This window comes from Neltuma alba, unplaced genomic scaffold (genome assembly GCF_004799145.2).
Source record: "Neltuma alba isolate B1F8T4 unplaced genomic scaffold, ASM479914v2 tig00010837_pilon, whole genome shotgun sequence".
In the NCBI taxonomy this organism is placed as follows: Eukaryota; Viridiplantae; Streptophyta; class Magnoliopsida; order Fabales; family Fabaceae; genus Neltuma; species Neltuma alba.
In genome coordinates this window covers 4,317-17,434 of record NW_021635637.1, presented here as the reverse complement: position 1 = coordinate 17,434, position 13,118 = coordinate 4,317, and the positions used below count along the sequence as shown (strand labels likewise).

The 13,118-nt window shown below is 32.6% G+C and overlaps 1 protein-coding gene across 1 annotated transcript; it reads right to left on the bottom strand.

Moving 5' to 3' along the window:
* Positions 1–5,971: 5,971 nt before the first annotated feature.
* Positions 5,972–10,161, bottom strand: LOC114759391 (protein NRT1/ PTR FAMILY 6.3-like). The gene is made up of 5 exons (XM_028948561.1): positions 10,047–10,161; positions 9,733–9,910; positions 9,559–9,598; positions 8,500–9,077; positions 5,972–7,078 (listed from the first exon to the last, which is right to left on the bottom strand). The coding sequence occupies exons 1-5, from the start codon at positions 10,159–10,161 to the stop codon at positions 6,205–6,207; spliced, it is 1,785 nt and encodes a 594-aa protein (XP_028804394.1). The 3' UTR covers positions 5,972–6,204.
* Positions 10,162–13,118: the final 2,957 nt, after the last annotated feature.

Sequence of the window (13,118 nt, the reverse complement as noted above, 5' to 3'; positions counted from 1 at the left end):
CTTGGAAAAAAATGCATAAATATAAGAGACAAAATGGATTGGGTCTTATAATTAGGACCAAATAAAAAGTCAAATTGGGTCTTATAATAAGAACCGGAGGAGTATTAAAATTAGATATAAATTAATATGTGCGTTAACGTAAAAGACATTGGGGTGAGAATATGTGTGCGCGCGCGTGTGTGTGTGTATTTTTGTAATATGATGTTATGAGTTTTCAATACTATCTTAAAATGTAAATATAAATAATTTAATTTAATTTATATTTTTTTCATAAATTTATAACATCATTAATAAACGCAATCTGAAAAAATTATGAATAAGCTCTTTAAAATTATATAATTAATTTAAAATAAAAAATAGTAATGTCATCTAATCTGGTATATAATAAATATTAATCTGTCAAACAATTTATTAATCTATTAAATAGATATTATTAATCAATAAAAGAACATTAAAATATATTAAATAAATAATATTATTTTAATTACATCCATATTTTAATTCATATAATATATAATATTTAACAATATATATTTGAATTCATGCCCCACAGGTCCAAAGTCATTTGGTTCAGATGGCACAGCGCTTCACACAGTAAGGAGAAGTCTACGGATCAAATCCTGGGCACGACATTGTGAGGAAAAAATATTGGATTTTGGTGATGGGGCATGATGAGGTAGTGAGTGACATGTGGCGATGTTCAATGGTGGTTGGTGCCCGACCAGAGGTGACCAAAGGTGATGTGGTAATATCTGGTGCTGGCCCTATTTTTCTCGAGATACTTTCAGTAGCGATTTTTTGTCATACTTAAAAAGTATTAATGATAGCCGCTACGACAACATGAAAGTTAATCTTTTTATCACAACTAAAAGTCAAGGTTTTTGTAGTGTATCTGAACTTTGATATCAAGCATATAACCAAAGAGCAATTTGTTCTTTGTTTTAGCCAATTAAAATTAATCTTTTTCTAAGCTTGGAAACTGTTAATTGTTCTCTTTGATTGTTTCACTTTTGGTGTTCTTTGGCACCCATAGTTGTAGTAGTTTTTTTTCTTGCTTTTTTTTTTTTGGGCCTTGATGTGTTGAATTTCTTCAATCTTATATGCTCTTGTTAGCTTCTAGAATTTCATGTCATTTCAGTATTTTTTTTTTCTTAAGTTTTATGCACTCTCAAATGTATTTATGCATATTTTGGGTTTTGTCCTTGTTATTTTTGTGCTTGTATATAAAATTTGTCACTTTTGCAGCTATACTTTAGTATAACAGTAATTATGTCAAGCCACTTTTAGGAAGCCTTTGGAAGCATTTAAAGATCAAGATTACTTTAGAATTACGTTATGATGATAAAAAAAAAAAAGAATATATAAAGACCAAATCATAGGTGAAACTCTTTATTTGAGTTAGAAAATCAAAATTTTCTAGAGAGAAAATGTGTCACTATGCATTCTGATGTGACAACAGAGGCAAACTCGGCCACTATACAAAATGTTTAGGTCATGGCGCAATCACTAACAACAAAATGCACAATACTAACTCTAAAAAATTGAGGGCTTCAAGCAATTTAAGGCCCTAGCTCATCTTTGGCCTTTATTCTAAACTTCTTGGAACCATTTTGGAGCTTGGGACTGCTAGGGTTTGTGATACGAATTCTTATAGAAACTCAAAAAATAAAAATAAAATAGATTTGAAAGTGATAAAAGTTGATTGGCTAAAATTCTTGAGAAACTAGTCTCTAGACCCTTAGCCATAAAAGGTCATTGGATCTCCATTGGTTTGGTTCTTGAAGTGGAGATTGAGCTAGGACTCAAAGTTTGAAGAGATGCTTCTTCTCTTTGTTCATCTTCTCCATCTTCCTTTTCCTTTCTCTTGTTTAATGTTTGTGCTGAATTTTGTGTATTTTCTCATGGTTATCATGAACATGTGTGGCTCAAGCTTTGATTTCAGGATTATTTTGAAATATGGATTAAGTACTAATTTCTCCTTTAAATTTGTGATTAATGATATAATTTTGTTGATTTTACTCTATACTTAATACATTTAGTTGATAGGCTACTAATAAGATTGTTAGATTCACTTGATTTATATATGCTTCTTTTTTTTTTACCTGATATTTATATATACTTGAGAGAGCTAGATTGAGTGTAGAACTTGAGTTTAATTGTGTGAGAACTTGAAGTGGAATGGATAGTTTTGTTAATGAGATAGAGACATGCTCGTTAATCTCACATAGCCATATATGATTTGCAATGAAGATTGGGGTTTAATTAATTAGTTAGTTAATTAATTAAGAGATTAATGAAGTAATTGAATTAAATACCTATTTAGAGACCTGAGAGCACACTTATAAGTAATTGAGTGTCCTTGACTAACATAATATATAATTAAGAAGCAAATATAATAGAGATTTAAGTGAGTACTCTTGACATATAAGAGGGATAAACAATTCTAAGTCCTTTTTTGTCTTTAAAGTTCAAGAATCATTTGGTTGATTAAATTTTGATTTTGGAAATAGTTACTGTTCACTCTTAAAATTTCTATCACTCAAATTAGGTAAAAGTGTGGTAATCAATACTCAACCCAATTTTGGAACCAAATCCTCATAAGATAAATACTTTTCTCATGACTTTATTACTTCTCAGTTGTCACGGTTTGTGCACTTATGATGCGAACAGCTTTTCTATATTATCTTTCATCTATTATTAAGTATATATATCAATTAGAGTTAAATAAAGTCCGGACTAGACCCCAATCCACCATGGGTTACAGGCCTAACGTTGTGTGCTCGGCTTCTAGGCAAACTAAACCCACCATTTTTTTTTTTTTGCGGGTTATGCTCACGAGCCCAACTCATGTTAACATCAATGTGACTAAGGTCTTTTTCGTAAAGCCTGGGTTTTATGAAAATTAGACAATCAATAATATTCATCGTGGCATAACCATTACCAATTAAATAACTATAAAATTCCAAGATTCTTATGCCAAGAACAACTAATGTGCCCGGATTCTAGTATGCTCTTTGGCCTCTTTCTTGCTGTTTCTAGCTCGTGGTCATGCAAAACTGGGAGGGATACGAAATGGATGGACAGGTCATAATCCTTCAACTCCTTAAACTAAAATTATTCTAAATGGAAAAAAAAGAAGCTTTTTTGTGCACATGATTAAGAGATTAAAAACTTTTGCCTACATAATTTATTTCCCCTCAGTTCTGTCTAAAATATACATGCATGTTGGGCCAGATCTTTTCCAAAATAATCTCTAAGATAGTTTTGCCACGAAACGCAACTTTTAAAAAACATCCAACATAGAAGAAATCCTCAATCATTCCCATCATCGGACATCCCATATAAGTTGTTTACTATCCTGTATGAGTTGCACAATATCCTCCAATTATTGCGTTTTTGTTGAATATTAATTTGATAGACATGCATCTTTGGACATTTCTTGATATTTTATTACAAATGGTTTTGGACAGTTTGTTATTCCCTATAATTTGCTTCCTATTTTCTCGACAAGAGATAGAGTCGTCCTCACATAACAAGATCTCATATACCCAAACTCAAACGGATCTCCACATGCATGCTTAGTTTTCTCATTATACATATATGTGTGTGTATGTATATTCTCCCACACTACTGCTTGATAGCTGTTTCCACGAAATATAGTTATATAAGTAATCCCTCCATTTCATATCATAAGAAGTTAGTTAATATTTTTCACATACTAAGAAATATAAGTTTAGTCATTAAATTTGTCCTAAAATGATAGAGTTTTTCTATTTTATCCCTAACCCAGGATGAAGTTGCTTTTGATGTTACACTTTCATTATCACTCATCTCTTCCCTCTCTCTCTTATATTTAATTATCCTGAAAGCGTCTTATATTTTGGATCACAATTTTCTTTTAACCAATGTCATATATTATGAATATGGGGGAGGGAGTATCGCTTTGGGATTTATTACATTAATCAAAACAAGTTCTTTCATAAGTTGGCAGCAGCCTGGTTTTAGATTTCTGGCAATAATAATAATACTCACGTGCAGTTTTAGTAAATGGTGTTTTCGTTTGGAACTTTTAGGTATGGTCCGTGATTCTGATTGAATGAATCTTTTCGTATTCAATGCATAATAGCTGTATGCAGGTTGTGTTGCTTACTTGTTTTCTTTGGATGGAAGCGAATCAATAATTATTCAATTAAATAAAAAAAGTTTGTTTATGTGTTTAATGCAAGAGGGACATTATGTTATTGTAATTATAATTCTAATAATCAATCCTTTTACTAGAACGTTTGTCGCATATTAGATGAGAATGTGAACGTTTGTCTCGGGACATTATTGACAAAAGTAACATTGATTAAAGTTATCTTCGTTTATCAATGTCAACTTGTAATTAGTTTAAGCCTTTGATTGATTTTTTTTTGTTAGGCTGTATTATTCACGGGGTTTACATAGTCTACCGACTAAGTAATCTTCATAATGCGTGTTGTTTGGGTAAATAAATAGATAAAATTACTCTTTCAATCCTTAATGTAAAACCTAATTTCAGAGTTGACGCGGGTTCTATATATAAAACCTATTTCATATATTTATTATTTTTTTCAAATTAATACTATTAATATTCTCTCAATAATAATTAAGTAGGGGTGGAAGGGAGAGAACTAAGGAAGATAATTAGGATATTTTAGAAAAATATATTATATTAACTAATTTAACTAAAATTATTATTATACTCAAATTAGTTAATTATAAGTCTTACATTAAGGACTCGAGAAGTATTTTGTACTACCTCTAGCCCTTAGTATAATAACTAATTGACTAATTTGAGCAGAATAAAGAAATTAATTAAGTTAATTATTTGCAATAAATAAGTATTGTATTTTCTAAAATATCCTTGCTAATAATGTGTATTAGCTAAAATTACTATTTGATGAGACATTTAACATGTGTAACTACCACAAGAACTATCTTGGAAAAAATAGATAAATATAAGAGACAAAGTAAATTGAGATCTTATATTTAGAACCAAATTAAATATAATATTTATTATATCCTTTCATTATTATTTTATTATTCTTTCTAAACGAACTTCTTAGGGTCATCATAATTTGAAATTTTTTTGGCATTGTGAACTCGCTCCAAACGGTAATTTAGATCATCAACATCTGTAGCTAGGTTACAGGAGGTAAGTATTTCTCCTGCTAATTTTGAGTGGATGGAGATTAACATACATTCCTCTATACCTATTTATAAAACATTTTTAGCATTTTTGACATAGATTAGGAAAAACTTTAAAATGCATTAACTCTTGATTAAAATATAATAACCTTTTAACTTTACTCCTATTTAATATATACATTTTTAAAAAATATTTATCTACACCATAACAAATAAAGGACAAAATAGTACATTCATGTTAAAAATTTAATGAAATGATTTATAAATATGACTAAGAAAAACTTTATCTCTCTATCTTGTAAAGAGGGCCAGAGGATTAAGTTAAAAAATGTTCTAATATTTTAGGCCCAAGCGAGTATATATTGACCCTAATCTTTATATTGACCCTAATCTTTCTCCACAGGTGAGAAAAACTGCACATGAGATTACTTTGTAGCATTGAAATGTGTGTGTCAGAGGGGGAGGGAAAGTGACTTGCATCCAAACCCCAAAAACCAAAAAATACATTAAATTTATAATTTGCTTTTACATTTATCCTTAAAAAATATTAAAAATATATTTTTATTTTTTCTCGCATATGGTACAACTTGAAAAAAATCATTAATTATCTTAGAAGTGATTTATATTTTAGAAATAAACTTTTTTTCCCCTATAAGTTACTTATAAATCAGAAGAGAGTAACATTGAAGTAAATAAACAAGACATTTGATTAGGAAAAGCAACTCACTAATTTCTCTTATAGAACATTTTAATGGGTATTTACAGCCTTGCTTTTCAGATTGCGACCACCCCCACATGGAGCACTGAACTAATAATGTTGTTTCATTGCTAAACTTGATCCAAAGACAGATGTAATGATGAAGATAATGGCTCGTAATACAAAACGGCGTCGTCGCTCTACTGATACAGACGCGATGCTTCGCATCACGCTTGAGACTTACTTTCTTAAACTTGCTTAAAATACACTTAATTAAAAGTGCAAAAAGATCAGCCAAAAAAATATGAGCACGGCGTAAGAGAATTCGGGCTCATATTCTATGCATGGCATGAAGCATCTTGTTCTTCCAATTCTATGCCTTCCTCAGCGAGCCTCTTATCCTTGTAAACATACCCTTTTGCACAAAACAAGTATATTGCAAAGTTCAAAGCACTCAAAATAGCCAAAAGCCAATAGAAGTTATCGAGCCTTCCTTTGTTAAGATTATCTGCTAGCCATGGCTTTCTGTGACCTGTCGCCTTGTGAACTATCGTCACCAACAGTGAGCTGAAGAAAAACCCTAATGACAGTGTGCTTAGGAACAGCCCTGTGCTCATTGTCTTCATTCCTTTGGGACATTCTCTCAGGAAGAAATCCAACTGTCCTATGTACGTAAATGCCTCACCTGACCCCACTAGCAGAAACTGAGGTATCAGCCAGAAAACACTTAATGGAATCTGGGCATTTGGATCATTTGTCAACCCGTGTGATTCTGCGGATCTTAGCCTTTTGATCTCAGTGAGTGCTGCGGCGGCCATGGCTAGAGCTGAAAACACCAAGCCTACTCCTATGCGTTGCAAAGGGGTCATTCCGTGTGGGTTCTTGAGAAGTTTTCTGGTGATAGGGACGACGATCCTGTCGTAGATTGGGACGGTAAGGAGGATGCTTCCGACGAAGAAGACGGTGAGCGATGCCGGTGGGATCTTGAAGGATTTTCCGACGTGGAGGTCCATGGTGGTTGCTTGTGACACTGAGAAGGTGGTCATTTGTGCGTAGACTGTCCAAAAGATGATGGTTGTGGCCCATATAGGCAACATCCTTATCACCAGTTTTACTTCTTCAACATCAGTTACAGTTAATAGATACCACTTTCTCTCTGTCATTAATTCTCCAGACATTTCTGGAATCTTTATTGCTGCCTTGTCCAAGAAGCTGCACATGTAATGGAAAAAAAAAAAAACATATAAGAGATATGTGTATATATATAAATGATTTTTTTTTCAGTTTTCTCCTTAATTATCAAAAAATAGTAGTGAGAGAGCAGAGACAAATGAAGATGGTTCTGGTTGTTGTCTTTATTGTGGATATAATTATGATCCAAAATAGTAATCAAGAATTAATTCCAAGCCATTAATGATGTGTTCATACCCTGAACAATGAGCCAAACCAGCTTGATTAGCCATTTAAGCATGTGATGATTGCATAGTTGATAATGAAGTGAGAACTTTCACGATAATTCAACATGTAGAGGCCCACCGTATCCTCAAGTAAGTTCATTTTCGAGGGAAACCTATCTGTTATCTTCTTGATACATCCATTATCCAACCACCTAATAACCTAAACCATTGGACAACACATACACTTTCACACTTCATTATATTCTTGCCTCAATTAATTAGTCAATAATCATTTGTGTTTTTACGGAATTAATTAATTAACTAAGCCTCAAAGTTGTGATTACATGTGGAAAGGTTAGCTTCTTATTAAATAAAAGGAGAAATATATGCTTTTTCAAAGGGCACCCCGATGTGCTCTCCCAAAACCACAAAAGAATAAGAGATAATTGGATTGAGAGAAAAGGGACGGTTGACCAATTGTTTAAGATTGATAAGGACTAGACGGGAGACAGTGAGATAATTTTTTGTCTTCCTTTTGAGATTCGGCAAATTTTAAAGGATCAAATTCCACCACCACAAAGCATATCTATTTAGTCTTTTACTAGGGAAGGTATCATCGGCATGTGTCTGGGAGGGAAAAGGGAAGAGAGAAGATAAAGAAATTTAGGGAGAGAAAAGGGTTCAACTGTATGCAACGATCTGATCCACATGAGGAGGCACGTGTAAAGCGGAAAAAATTCATCCAAATATTGGAGAGAGAGAAAGGAAAGAATTTTTAGAAGAGATGGGGAAAAAAGGTAAAGGGATTTTTTTATCAGGAAAAAATTTAGGTGAGTTCAACATCGACTAAAAGGTAAAAGGATTTAAAGATAACTATATTTCGTTACTGATCTTTTGTTAGACATATTCTGACATGTTGTATTGGTCATTCATAACCTTAAAAACTTCTTATTTTATATTGATATTTTTTAAATTTTGTTAAAGGTTGTAACTTGTGAGAAAAAATTTGAAGTAGGAAAGAATCAAAGGGTGAGGACAAATCCCTTGAAACTTCGTATTAAAAAAAGCTGACACGTAAACTAGGAGTCCTAAATGAATTAATTAGTACTTAGCAAGAAAAAAATTATGTCAACCACTAAGAATTAAACAATTAATTAATCAGTGAACCAAACTAGGAAAGAGGGTAAGATTCAGACAATAAAAAACCAAAGAAAGAGGGTAAGATATGTTAATTACCGGAACTCTTTGCTGTGAGGCAACCTCTGCTTCTTCTTCTTCTTCTGTCCATCATCTGCAAGATCATCCATATTAAACAGCAACGACGGATCCGACGGCAACTCCAAGTGTCTCTTCCTCCAAGCCGCCACGAACGCCGCAGCGATCTGCGTCAACGGACTACCGACCAGTTTCTTGAACCGGTACTTCTTAGTTCCCGACAAGAAGACAAGAAGAGCAGAGACAATGGCACACGCGCAAATCCCATATCCCCATTCTCTTCCCACGTTATCTTGAATGTACACAAGAACTGTCACCGCGGCTAGCGACCCTATGCTTATGAAGAAGAAGAACCAGTTGAAGAACTTTATCATCCGCTTCTTCTCCCCCTCGTCGGAATCGTCAAACTGATCCGACCCGAACCCGGACACGCTGGACTTCAGACCACCGGTTCCGAGTGCTGTGACGTAGAGTGCCAAATAGAGAACTGTCAGTTGCATGTCGTTGGCCGGAACACATGATGAGACATCTTTGCCTGGATTGCATTTTGGAGGATGTAGACTTGGGATTGCGGTTGATATGGCCAAAATTGTAACGCCCTACAGTATTCAGTATAAGATCCGGTAAGAATATATATATATATATATATATTGTTATGAACAATATAATTTGTGGAGAGAATGAAGGTTTAGATCATTATTGTTCGTATTCCAGGCAAGCCAACTTGTTGCTTAAATTTGTTTTGCTACTATGGTTTTATGTCTAGTAAAAAGTTTGACAATAATTGCTATATATGGCAAGCATATCACATTTATAATATAACAAAACAACTTTTCTGGGAACAAAAAGTAATCGAATACAAACTCTCCATTCTTATTTGACCTATTGATACTCTGAAGTAAAGATAGGAATATTTCTGGCAAGCACGTGTCGCATCGACGTTAATCACCAAGTCAGTTAACGTCGCTTTATACTAATAACTTAATTATTCTCTATGATGTCCAATTAGTTTCCGATGAAATTTTAGAATCTTTGTACATGAAAATACAGTTGCTGAATTGTTAAAGACAGAGCTCTTACAGTTGCTTGGACGGTAGCGAAAATGGCGATGGTGAGGTATCTGTGGAAGAAGGGATTGAATTAAATAGCTAATAATCACCGTATGGAAACAAAACGGACAGACAAAAGGGAAGGAAAAAGAAAAGAAAAAGTAAAAAAAGGAGGTAGTTGAATCTGGGGATATTCTGGTCAAACCTGCCGAGAAATGTGTCGGCCACAAAACCACCGAGCAAACACAACATGAAAGAGGTTCCCATGAAGTTGGTGACTATGTTAGCAGATGAAGCATTTCCTAAATGCATCGTTCCTGTCAAATATGTCACCAAGTTCACTGCGATCCCCAGCGTCGTCAGCCTCTCGCATGCTTCTCCGCCTATATATATTCAGATCACCCCAAAAAAAAAAAAAAAAAAACCAGACAATCTAGTCAATTAATAACCTGTCGGTCCAAGGTAAGTGTATGTTATGTATGGCTGAAAAAACCAGAAAGCTTGCGATAGAAAGTGTACCTAGAATCATGGCGGCTGCTGTCCAACCACCAGTTTTGGATCTAAATGCAGGACGACCCTTGAAATCCCAGGCGTCTTGGATTGTGTCAGACATTGTCTGAGGAAGAGAACCCATTGTGAAGAGTACTATGATTTATGTTGGAGTATACAAGAAGAGGAAGAAACTGAGATGATGATGATGATGATTAAGGTGGTAAGTGGCGCAAGGGATCTGAGGTATTGAGGCCCTATATATATACCAGAAGGCAGGGGGAAAAGTAGGATTTTAAAATTTGTTCTTAATTAATTATAGCCTTTACCAGCCTTACTGTTTGAATCATTGTATAAATTAATGCATAAATAATATGATTATGATTATGGGTCCGTTGGGGGTTATATGACAGATTAATAACAAATTAATTAAACTATATGGCCAAGGATTGGCTTATTTCGAATGAATAAGCACATGGATTTTAGATTAGATAAGTGTGTGTGTATGTGTGTGTGTGTGTGTGAGAGAGAGAGAGAGAGAGTTTTATTGCGGTCCTTCATAAACATCCATTTTTCAATTTGAGCTTATTGTGAAATTGTCTTTTCGATTTAGCTTCTCATAGATAAGACATTCTTCAAATGGGTCCCTCATAAAATTATGTTCCTATTTGGTCCCGAAAAGATTGCTATTTCATGATTTGGCCAACACGTGTGTGAACAATTATTATTAGTCATTAATAATTTTAATAGTATTAGCAAGGTTATATATAATGGAACGGAAATAGTTAGTCTCTTACAACATAACAGATTAAATTTAAATTCTTATTATATTTAATACTTAATTGTGCCTTACACATAATTACCCCAAAAGGATGATGCATGCATTCGGGTGAGTAAAGAAAAATTACTTTTGAGGATAAACTAATGACCAATCCTAATATTTAAATAACCACATTGATAAGGTAACTTTATGAGAGCCTAAATCGAATAGTAGTACTTTACTTTTTATGGACGATATTAAAGTGAAAAAGTTATCGGATTTCACAAATTAAAAAAAAAATCTCGGAAGAACTAAACTGAGGGAAATAAACTTCATTTGTGAAAATGAAAAAAAACAAAATTTACTGATTTGGCTCGGGCTCCTGCTTTAAATTTTCGCAACATTTTATGAAATCATATTTCAAAAAAATTGATAGTAGTTTTCCCAAAAATCTCTTAATAGATTCTTATAATTCGATAACTATAACTATTAGTTCCTTGGTACTTATAATTAAATCTGAGAACCATTGTAATAATTTTTGCAAAAAATAAATTGTAGACGTAATTTTCCCTAAAATTATATTTTTATCATCTCTTCCATTATAATTGGAATCGGCTTTTCACTCAGAAAAAAGAGAAATATGTAGGATGGATCCATGGAAAAGCATATACTGATGGAATCTCGGCCTTCAGAATGTGAAAGGAGCTTTGTGAAACTCATTAAACTCACCAATCACATCAATCTCTGTTTTTTTTATTTTTGGCCAAATTAAAGAACAATAACTATCAAATTAAGATTATTATTTTCGTTCGTTAATGGCCATACCACCTCTCGTGCTATTATCGTTAATGGCCAGGTAATGATCAAGAAACTGTTCCCTCCACGTTACCTTACTTAATTTATATAAACACTTTGAAGTTGAAATTCTACATATTTTATGTTATTTATAGCTTGTAATTCTCCTCAATCGAGAGAATTCCTATATTTAGTTCTATATTGTAATTGAATTCTCTTTATTAAAGCAATCACGTATTATGGAAGAGTATTGTGAAACAAGAAATATATTTATTGACTTTTTTGTTTAGATTTATATGTATTAGTTTCTACATTAAATAACTTGTGTGAACATAAGGGAACTGGAATTAATCTCTCTTTCTTCTTCTACAAGGGAACAAATTAAAGAAATTGAAAGTTTATTTTTCTTATTATCGGGCATATAACATAATTAGGGTTGTCGACAATTCTTTGTCGACATCGACCATCACATATAGTTTCAGATCTGAGAAGGCTTTGTTTTATTTCGTTGAAGTTAATTACTTTGTTCTTTAAAATCTAATCTTAATTTTGTCTGTTTCCTTTTGTCATCTAATCTAATTAATGCCGAAATCAGCAAAAATAAACTTTTATCAGAGAGAAAGATATGTTACCAAACAGACTTTAGGCAAGGGTTCATATGTGTTTTTGCCTATCAATTTTTTTTAATACAAATGCATAATTACGTACGAAGTTTATGCGTACAATATATTTATGAAAATTTTGATAATAAATATATATGAAATTGTATTTCTTCTGCTTTAAGACGTGCGCGCGCGCATACACATATGTGCGTGTATACATGTGTGTGTATATTTAAATATATTGAAAGTGCAGCAAAATCTAATTATATTATAACAAAAAACTTTTTATTTATTTTGTTTTTCTTCTAAGTAAACATTTACTCCACTTATAATTATTTTCAGTAATAAAGGATGAAATAGTAAGAAAAATTAATTTTTTATTGCACATTTAAAGTAAAAGATATTTGAAAACTAAGGGAATAATTAAACCATGATCTCTTTAGTCTATAATAATGGATAAATCATGTTCTAACAACAAATTTTTAATAATCGTAGTTGAACTTTTACCCCCCAATAAAGCAAAATAATTGTCAACCAAAATCCACTCAAGCCACAGTACGTGTAGGGCGATTGTTAACATTTGCTGTTAATTAAAAAAAAAAGTCTTAATGGCAGTTAAATATGATCATTGTTAAAATGCGTAATAATGAAAATTACTACTACTACCTCCGTCCTAATTATAAGAGCCATTTGACTAATTTGAGGAGATTAAAGAAATAAGTTGAGTTAGTTATTTGTCCTAAATAGGTGTTGTCTTTCTTAAAATATCCTTGCTAATCAAGTGTATTGACTAGAATTATCATTGTTAGAATGACTATTTTGAAAAAAAAAAAATATAAATATGATAGACAAAGTGGATTGGGGTCTTATATTTAATATCAAAATAAAAGTCAAACATGGTCTTATATTAAGGACCGGAGGCGTAGTAGTTGTTAATGCAATTAA

Coding starts and splice junctions, on each gene's coding strand:
- LOC114759391 (XM_028948561.1), bottom strand. CDS start 10,161: ATGGGTTCTCTTCCTCAGACAATGTCTGACACAATCCAAGACGCCTGG. Junction 9,911..10,046: donor AGCAGCCGCCATGATTCTAG/GTACACTTTCTA, acceptor GAATATATATAG/GCGGAGAAGCATGCGAGAGG. Junction 9,599..9,732: donor GCCGACACATTTCTCGGCAG/GTTTGACCAGAA, acceptor CTTCTTCCACAG/ATACCTCACCATCGCCATTT.